Source organism: Canis lupus, chromosome 20, assembly GCF_011100685.1.
Source record: "Canis lupus familiaris isolate Mischka breed German Shepherd chromosome 20, alternate assembly UU_Cfam_GSD_1.0, whole genome shotgun sequence".
In the NCBI taxonomy this organism is placed as follows: domain Eukaryota; kingdom Metazoa; phylum Chordata; class Mammalia; order Carnivora; family Canidae; genus Canis; species Canis lupus.
Window position 1 is genome coordinate 55,751,416 of NC_049241.1, and position 9,940 is coordinate 55,761,355.

At 58.7% G+C, this 9,940-nt stretch overlaps 1 protein-coding gene across 1 annotated transcript; it reads right to left on the minus strand.

Annotated features, from left to right (window-relative positions):
- Positions 1-3,911: 3,911 nt before the first annotated feature.
- SHD (Src homology 2 domain containing transforming protein D) lies at positions 3,912-9,555 on the minus strand. Its single transcript, XM_038565341.1, has 6 exons — positions 9,003-9,555; positions 7,858-7,963; positions 7,589-7,777; positions 6,587-6,710; positions 5,351-5,470; positions 3,912-4,325 (listed from the first exon to the last, which is right to left on the minus strand). The coding sequence occupies exons 1-6, from the start codon at positions 9,297-9,299 to the stop codon at positions 4,139-4,141; spliced, it is 1,023 nt and encodes a 340-aa protein (XP_038421269.1). The 5' UTR covers positions 9,300-9,555; the 3' UTR covers positions 3,912-4,138.
- Between the last annotated feature and the right edge of the window lie 385 nt (positions 9,556-9,940).

Sequence of the window (9,940 nt, forward strand, 5' to 3'; positions counted from 1 at the left end):
AGAATCCTAGGGACGGAACATTCTAGGCTCTTAGGATTACAGCGTTCTCAGTGGGGAATATTGCTCCTACGGGAGCAGGAATTGGTTCTTGGGGACCAATGAAAATTCTACTTTCTTACGTATAAAGCATAGATGTATGGATAGTACATAAAGAGATTTACACTCTGTGGTTCTAAAGTGTCATGGGAACACAAAGTAAGACTTTAAAAATCTCTTTAGGGGGACGATATTGAAAAAAGGTTGAGAAATACTGACACAAGGGAATAGATGATTCAAGAACGTTAGAATCGCAGTATCTGAAATATTTTAAATAGCCTTTTAGAATTTTTCAGGACAGATAACTCTAGAATTCAAGAATCTACACTGAAAGCCATGGACTCTCAAGGCTGGAAGGCATTTCCGAGATCAGCTAAGCCACCTGCCTCCATTTAGAGAGGAGAAAGCCTCTGAGGCCCACAGAAGGGCAAGACACGTCTAGCCATGTACACGAGCCAGGGACGCATCCAGCTTTCTGGAAAGCCCAGCTCATACTGCCCCCCTCACTCTGCGTGACTTCCCACTTTGGGCCAAACCCTGCATCGGGTTGGGAGACTCACTCCAGCTGGCCCAGATGGGGCTCCTGCTCTCTTGCTGACTCCTGAGGGCCTCGGCAGAGATGCCCACTCCTCTCCAGTTGGTAGGACCCTCCCACCACCGGCCTCCATGCCAGTACGTTCTGGCTGTCCTGACTGCCCCCACCTACTAGTAATGAGAGGGCCAATTACCAATTAGCAGAATCTGGGTAACAGAGGCACCAGGCTGTGCATTGTTGGCATCTGCAGGGATGCGGGCAGGCGTGCATCCAGCTCCACACAGCTGCCTCTCCCCTCCCCTCCCGGCCAGCTGATCAGCAGCCTCCGGGGACCAATGCCAACTTTAAAACATGCAAGATGGGGATCCCTGGGTGGCACAGCGGTTTGGCGCCTGCCTTTGGCCCAGGGCGCAATCCTGGAGACCCGGGATCGAGTCCCACGTCGGGCTCCTGGTGCATGGAGCCTGCTTCTCCCTCTGCCTGTGTCTCTGCGCCTCTCTCTCTCTCTGTGACTATCATAAATAAATAAAAAAAAATTTAAAAAAAAAATAAAAAATAAAAAAATAAAATAAAATAAAACATGCAAGATGAAGAGGTCAGGGGCCCTGGGCCTCATCTTAGTCACACCAGGAGCCTTTGGCTGGAGTTTATATCAATTACACAGACCTGGAAACATGTCTCCACTCTGCTGTTCACTGGCTGTGTGACCTTGGGCAAGTTATCCGACCCTTCTGTGCCTGTTTCCTTAGCTATGGGTTATGTGAATTTGTTTTTTTTTTTAATATTTATTTATGATAGTCACAGAGAGAGAGAGAGGCAGAGACACAGGCAGAGGGAGAAGCAGGCTCCATGCACCAGGAGCCTGATGTGGGATTCGATCCCGGGTCTCCGGGATCGCGCCCTGGGCCAAAGGCAGGCACCAAACCGCTGCGCCACCCAGGGATCCCTTTTTTTTTTTTTTTTAATTTTGGGTTATGTGAATTTGAAGTAATTATATCTAAATAGTTTATTACAGGGTCTAGAACATGATAAGTCCTCAGTAAACTTAAGTGATTATTTTATGTCTATTATCCTGTTTATTCGAGACGACTCAAAAGTTCAGGCCGGTATAAGCTGTTTCTTGCTTTCTCTTTCTTTTGTCTTTCTTTTTTTCCCCCTGAAACAGAGAAGGAAAGGGGAGCTGAGGTGAGCAACACCTTCTTCAAAGTGGGGCACTGTTGCTGCCTGGTTGTGTAACCCCGGGCAAGTGACTCAGGCTGAGACTCAGTTTCCTTGTATGAAAAATGGGCCTGACAGCAGAGTTGAGCTCAAAACACAGGATCCTGGAGCTCACGGAGGGGATGATGGAGCTCATGATGTCAGTGCTGGGGCTTATAGGATGACAGGGCTTGTGTGGGGAATGGCGGAGACTCTCAGGGGCGTGATGGGGCTCATGACAAGGATGGTGGAGCTCAGGATGAAAAAAAATCCATTTGGCGATGATTTTACAACACTCGAGCAAGGCAGAAATGGGTTGCCACACTTTTCAGAAGAGGAAACAGGCCCCGAGGGACACCTGCCCGGACTCACGCAGCATGGCTGGGGCGGAATCCTGAGGTCTCACGTGGGGTAGGGGGGCGGAGGCTGGACTCGAAGGTGAGCACCCCTGAGACACAGGTTTCTCCTGTGCAGATGGCCTGCGCTCCAACCAGACCTCCAGGGACTCGGGTGAGCCCCGCCCATCGCCCCCGCCCCCCAGGACGCCCCACCCATCGCCCCGCCCCTTCAGGCCGCCCCGCACTCCCCTCCCCAGGACTCCAGGTGGCGCCGCCGTGGGCAGGGGGCGTGTCCGTGGCCGCGGAGCGCGGGGGTCTGGGGACCCAGGTAACCGCGCAGGTGGCGGGGAGGGCGGCTCTTGGCTCCCCCCGGCGATCTTGCCCCCGCGTGGTGGAGGCGGGAACTGCAGCTACTGGACGGGGACGCCGGCCCCTTCTGGAAGGGGGCAGGTGGGGCTGGGGGGGTGCGGGCGAGACCGGGAATAACTGGAGAGGTCCGGCCCCTACGCTCATGTTTTGCAGAAGCCCAGGTAGGCTGGGGAGAGCCAGGCTGTCTCGTGTGATTCTCCGCTCTTATTCTGGGTCGTCCGTCCCTCCCACCTGCAGGGCATCCCCTCTACGGTGATGTCTTTTACCGGCCCCGGGGGGGCAGGGGCGCGGGGGGGGGGGGCAAAGACGCGCAGCCGTGGCGTGCGGAGGGGAAGGTGCTGGACATCCCCAGGCCGAACCAGGAGGGTCAGGGTCGATCTCCCAACCCCCCCCGCCCACCCACCCTTCCATCCCTCCCACCCACCCGCGACCTCTCAGCCCCCAGGAGCGCCTGGCCCAGAAGCCTTCCCCCAGCCCCAGGCCCAGGTCGGCTCACCCCATATCTGCTGTCGTCTCCCCTGAACCGCGCCCCTCTGGGCCACAGAGGCCAAGAGGGCTCCTGGAAGTGGGGAGAAGAAGAGAAATCCCAGGAAAGACCCCCTCCCTCCAACGGCCACGTGAAAATGTGACTGATTTCCAAGAGTCAGGGAGTCCAACAGCCCAGCCCAAGACCCCGGCCTCATTACCAGGACGCTGGATTCCTCCCTCACCCCCAGAGCACTCCATAAAGGCTCATAAAGGAAAGCCAGATTTTGTGATTTGAGGGAGTGTTAAAGCTATCTGGGGGGCCGTCTGAGGGCTCCTGAGCCCCAGGACGGCTGAAGGGGTCCGCCGTGGTGAGGGGGCTTTGTGATGACTGGTCAGCGCCCCACTCTCGTCCTCGGAGGCTCATGTCCAATTAGCAGAGAAGTGATGGCGGGCGACCCCCACGCAGCGCCTGGAGCTGGAAGCACCACCCGTCCCTGGGTGGGTTTGGAGATGGAGGGTGACTGACGGGAGACATCGGCCCGGGTCTCCTGCCCGACTGTCACCTTGAAGTGACACCAGCTGGGCTCAACTCCCCTCCCCCACTTCTGCTGTTTCCATGGGGACAGATGTCCTTTCCGCAGCAGCATCAGGCCGTGGCAGCCCGCCTGTCCCGGTGCGAGGGAGGGGCGGGTGGGGGCAGGGCCGGCCTGAGAGCCTCCCCCCTCGGTTTCTCCATCTTTGTATCTGTCGGTATCAGCTGCGTCTCCGACCTCACTGGCTCTCTCCCTGCCTACCCCTACCCCTTACTGGTGGTCCCCCGCTGTGAGCAAGTCAGGCTTCACCCCATGGGGCTCATCCCGGGGGGAGCTGGGGATGCCCCCCCACCACAAGGGTCTAAGGGTCACTCCCCCTCTTCTTTCCCCAGGGCCGGGATCCCCACCTCCCAGAAAGGACACTTGAAACACACAATAACTTATTTATTTTCCAGGCCAGAGGAGTGCTTGGAGACACAATCCTGGAACCTAGAACCCAAGAGAAGGCAGAGAAGGCAGCTCTGATGAAGAGCCGGGGCCTGGAGGCGAAGCGAGTCTCTCCCCCTCCCTCCGGCCTCCTCCAGGACTGGAAAGACCTCCAGCGTTTGTGGCCAGTAAATCTGGGCCCACGTGGTGCAGGGCAGGGGCCGAAGGTCCTGGGGTCAGGGGGTCTGCGTGACCACCGGGTACAGCAGGGCCAGATGCTCAGCGCCCTGCACGGGCAGCGGCCGGGAGCTGTAGTGGAGGACCAGTTCCGGCACGCTGGCGAAGGGGCCGCTGTGCTGCCCCAGCACGAACTGGCTCTCTCGGGTCCGTGCGAACTTCAGGTGCAGGAAGCCCTGGCTGCTCCTGGGGGACAGGCGTCACAGAGTGCCTTGATCACCCCAGACCTGCTCAGGCTCTCCGGCCCTAAAGCTCCCCTCCACACACACACTCATGGCCCCAGAAGCTGGGGCCTGGCATTCCCAAATATTTCCAGAAATCGGCCTTTCGGGTGCCAAACCATGGGCTTGGTCCACATCGGCAGGGACGTGCCTGTCGGCTCTGAAGGCAGGCTGGAGGTCCTGCACGTTTCCTCCAAACCTGAGCCCTTGCACTACGCTTCCTGGGCGCCCCACGGGTTAGCCCTCGGTCTGGGGTCCCTCTCCTTTCTTCCCTTTCTGGTGAGTGGAATGACATTGAGCCTGGGAATGATCTTGCCATCATTAATATGGATGAAACGCTTCCTGTTGCCAGGGCACTAGTCTCAACAATTCTTTGTGTGTGTGTGTGTGTGTGTGTGTGTGTGTGTGTGATTTAATCGTGGCAGTATTAACACAAAGTAGGTGCTATTCGTAGCCTCATTTCATAGATGGGAAAAGCAAGGCCCAGAGAGGCCGAGTAATTTAGCAAAGACAACACAGCTGCAGAGTGGCAGAGGCAGGATTTAAACTGATTCTCAAAGTCCTCTGCAATCTTGTCCTTTTATGAATCTCACACTCAGATGCCTTGTCAAATTGGGGGGCTTGTTATAATCAGACACAGTAAGAATCTGAGGCAGAGAAGCTCGTAGAATCAGGATCTCAAACTCAAATGCCCACAGGGTCACTCGGAGATTCTGGTCCCGAGAGACGCAAATGGATATACTTCAACTTTTGGACTGGGGGGTCGGGGGGTTTGAAGGAAATACCTAGTTTCCCACCTCACCCACATTCTAGATCTAAGGTATGGCTTCCACTCCACCTTCTTGCATACCCCCGGTGACAAGGTGCTCATTCCCTATTGAAATCCTGCCTCTGGCCTCCCTGGAAGCCCCACCCACTGGCTGCTGGAGCCACCCTCTGCTCCCAGGTAGTCCGGTGAACCTCGGTCCCTTCAGGGGGCTGGGGCCTCACCTGAGGGACAGGGAGCAGTCCTGGGGACTGGTCTCGCTGAGACGCACGAGGTAGCTGCCTGCCTTGCAGAGAGACAGGAGGTTCTCGGCATCTGCCCGACTCAGTGGGCCGTGAAACCACCTAGGGGGTGGGGGCAGATGTCTCTTAAAAGGCGATCCCCGCAGATGCACCCTGGGGTGGGGTGCAGGCCCAGTCCGGTTCCAGGACTTGTGACCTCCAGGCAAACAAGTGAGAACAATCCCCCGGGTTTCTCAGGGGGAGCCTGGTTTTCAGGCAGACAGTTTTCCCTGTCAGGCAGCTGAGCCCAGGCCCATTGGGGCTGTTCCCTCCGGGTTACTAGACACACCTGACCTTGACCTTCACTGGCTCCCCAAGGCTAGGTCCCCCTTGTCCTGTTTCCACTTCCCCTTGAGCGAATCCCTTGCATCTGGCTTTCTCCAGATTTGCCACATCCTGCGTCCCCACCCGCCTGCACCATCCTTTACTGAATATTTCCATTGCGCGTGCTCACAGTGAGCTTCGCAGTTGCGAGCCAGGTCTCACAGACAGAGGAGCGCCAAACAGACTTCGCGGGTTTTGTATTGAAAAAAAAAAATTGAACAGAGCAACAACTTCTCCCCCTGTGCCTCGCTGTCCCCAACCCCCAGCAGTCAGTTGTGCCCTCGGGCCCAGCGCAGTGGGCTTTTAGGGAGTTCCTGGAGGAACTGGGAGGTTGGAAAGAAGACCCAGGCCCTCCCAGCTGGTGCAGCTCACTCCAGCCCAACGCTGGGACTCCCCCCTCAAAACCCTGTCGCCTCCTACTTCCATCCCAAGATCCCCTGGGGGTGAGGATGAGTTCTGTCTCTTTACTCTCGGGCTCGCTCGTGGGCATTATCCAAGTGAACGGAGGACATCCACCCTTTTAGTCTGTTTGAGCTGGACGCCGTCTTGGGGGTTTTGAGCCCTAGGTTCAGAGAGGTTAAGGGACTCGCCCAAAGCTGCACAGCCAAGAGATGCAGAGCAGAGACTGGAACCCAGAATCTGATGCCAGAGGAATGAGACACCCTTTGATTCTGCTTCGTACCTAGCTAGGTGTCCGACACACGGCAGGCTCTGGCACCCAATGAAGATGAGTTGAAGACCGGAATGAAGCGAATGAATGAGTTGTTAATTCCCCCAACACCCCCCCACCCAGTCCGAGGAGTCTGCAGCTGGGATGGGATGGGGAGGGATTCCACCGTCAGCTTCCCCACTCACGGCTGTTTCTCCAGGGGCAGGGCCGGGTCCACGCGCTCAGCGGCCTGGGGACTCCTGGACGGGGGTCTCCGGAGCTCTTTGGCAGAGCCTGGGGTCCTTTCCCACTCGGGACTGTCAAACTGCACTGGAGGGGGACGGTCAGAGAAGGCAGTGTTAAGTCCAACCCACCTGGGAGGGCTTCCTGAAGAAGGGGTGTGGTCACTCCTCTGAGCCTGGTGTCCTGAGGGCAGGGGCCAGTCCGTGGGGGACAGAGAGGGACAGAACGGAGAGCAGGATGCTGGTTCTGCACAGTCTGGCCAAGTCCTAGATCTGTACTCCACCCCCCAGCCCCACCCCCACCCCAAGATACGGGTAGACAGATAGAGCCAGGCACCGAGCCCTCCGGGTCCCTCCCAGCCACACAACTTCTGAGGCCAAACTGGGTTCGCACAGCTCTTCCTGGCCCACGTTATTGTATTTCTTAAAGCTGCCCGTGTTGCTACCTTTTTTACAGAAGAGGAAACTGAGATCACAGACTTGTCCAGGCTTCCCCAACTCAGCACTTGACCCCAAGTCCACCTAAATGATAGCTGCTAAGAAATGTTACCCTGACCCCCGACAGCGCCTCTAGCACTGTTTACATGACCCCTGTTCTGTAGGTGCTGTAATGACCCCCATTTGATGGGTGAGGGCACCAAGACTAAAAGATAAAGCACCTTGCCCCAGTAAGTGACACAAATCCAGGTCTACCCTGATGCCAAAGCCTATCCCTGCACTACTGGTGCTCTAGAGGAATTTCTGTCTTCAGGGGAAGATACAAGTTGTCCTAGGAAGAGAAATGTATGATGATCAGCCATTCACACTTTAGCGAGAATGCACAAAAATGACCACAGTGTCACAGCGGCAGGTGATTGGGGTCTACTTTGTAAGTTGAATCAGAGACTATGACCAGAGCAGACAATGGAAGGACATGGACACTCAGGGCCTGTGGAGGGAGGGTCAAGGCCTGGGGCGGAGGGGCACCTGCAAATGCCTTGGAGATGTGGTCTTTCTTCCACTCCCAGGGCTGGTCGTACTCATCCGCTGGCCGCTCGTCCTCCTGAGGCAGCCGGCTCTGGCGAGGTCTCCTCCCGGAAGGGGCCCCATCTCCTGGGTCTTGGTCCTGCTCCTCGTAGGGAGTGTCATACAGCTGAACCCCCTTGCATGGCAGGTCTGGGGGCATCAAGAACACTGGTCAGCTCCCACACCCACCAGGGGCCTCCGCCCCCATCCCCCCAGCCCTGCTCTCGCACCGCTCACGGCCCGCTGGGCATCATAGGGCTCCATGTAGCCGTCATCTGACGGTGGCGGATGAGGCTGAGCATCAAAGGGGTCTGAGTATTCCGTGTCGAGTTCCAACTGGAGAGAGAAGAAGGGAGTGGCAAGGGCTGGGGGGCAACCAAGCCCAGCCATGGAACCCCCTCCCCGGGGATGGCGCACCTCTCTGGGTTGGCTACCCCTTCCCCTCCACGAAGCTCATTTCCTCCTCCGGGGCAGGGAGTCCTCTCCCCCACCCACCAGGATTTGCACACAGATGCCAGCTTCCCCGGCTCCCTGCGGTTCTGACCCTCCTCGACACCCCACCTCTGTTAAAACAGACAATTGTAACGTCTATCAGCTGCCAGCGCTTCACATGTGTTTCCTTGTAATGCCAACACCCAGTGAGCACATTATCCCCATTTTACAGATGGAAAAAACAAGGCACAGAGAGGGTAAGTGACTTGCTAAGGGTCACACAGCTGGTAAGTAAGAGGCAGGGCTTCATCCCAGGTGGTCTGCTTCCCAGGGTCCCTGCCTCCTCCTTCCTTCCTCTGTCCTCCTAAACACTGCCCCACACAGCCTTGTGGGACCCCCCTCAAATCCTGTCTCTATGGAGGGTTGGGGGACGACTCCCTGATCCTCTAGGGAAAATATTGAAAAAAAAAAAAAAAAAAGCATGGGCATTGGAGGCAGACCTGTGTCAAGGTTTAACAAGCTAGGGCCATGTGACCTTGGGCCAGTTGCTTGTCTTCTGTGAGCCTCAGTTTCCACTTCTGTGAAATGGGAGTAGTAACAGAGGAGGGGCATCGTGGTTGAGGGTGCTCCAGGGCTCGCTAGGGGAGTGACTCAGATCTGAGCAGAGGGGACTAAGGGTTAGGAGCAGGGGGACAGGAGGACAGGAGGGCAGGAGGACAGGAGGACAGGAGGACAAAGCAGGGCAGAGAGGTAGTGGGACAGCCAGTGCTGCGCCCCGGGAAGGGCCACATACCGAGCTCCCTCTAGCAGGTGGAGGACGGGGGCGTCTCTGGAGGTGCCCTGGCCTGCCCCATAAAACAAGCTCCCCACATCCCGGGAGCCCAGCCTGGCCCTCCCCGCCCAGCGTCCTGGGGCCGCCCAAGCTTGGGCGGGAGCCACGCACCTCTTCCCCGGGGCCGCCCAGCAAGACCTTGGCTCTGGCCATGTCCGCAGCCTCCACCTTGATGAGCCGGTGCTTGGGAGAGTCGTACTTGGCGTCTCCGGGACCCTTGCAGTCCCCGGGGCCCGCAGGGTCCGGCTCCAGGCGGCTGTCTGAGTCCTCGTAGGGGTCCTCGAAGTCCAGATCCTTCTGCTCCCGGTAGGCCCTCAGAATGTCGCTCTCCGTGTAGTCGGGGGTGGGCGGCTGCGGAGGGGGCCTCCGGCCGCCAAAGCTCAGGTAGTCCCGTAGCCACTTGGCCATCTGTGCGTGTGTCACGCCGAAGCTGGCCACTGTCGGGGGGGCACCCACATGCCCCCTTGCCAACCCCCCTTTCTTCTCCGCAGAGTCCCCAGGGAGGAGGAGGAGGTGGAGAGGAGGAGAGGGAGGAGGAAGGAACGGGAGGGGGAAGATCAGGTGTGTCCCCGGGCTGGGCTCAGAAGGCGGTGGAAAGAGGAGAAAAGAGGGAGACAGAAGAGGGAGGGAGGGGAGGAAGGGAGCCAAAGTCCGCCTCAGCCCGGCTCCGCAAGGGCGGGCGGGGAGGGGGCGCCCCGCGGGGCCCTGAACGCCGAGCGCCGGGGGGTCGGGCCCGGGCGCGGGGCATCCAAGGAAGCGCGCGGAGTTTCCGCGGGAAGCGCGGTCCCCGCGCGCGGCTCGGCCGCCCGCCGCCTCCGGGAAGCTGCGGGATTCGCTTCTGCGGCCCGGAGGGGGGGGGGAGCGGGGGGCGCCCCCAGCCCCGGCTCAGCCCGGACGCCTGGGTTCTCAGCGCAGCGGGCGGGCTCCCCCGGGGCGCGGGCGCCGCGCGCAAAGTTGGGCGGCGGGGACGGTGACCCCCGCGCGGCGCATCCTTTGTTGCGCTCGTCTCCGCTCGGGGGGAGCCCGGGTCCCGCAGCCCCCGGCCCGGC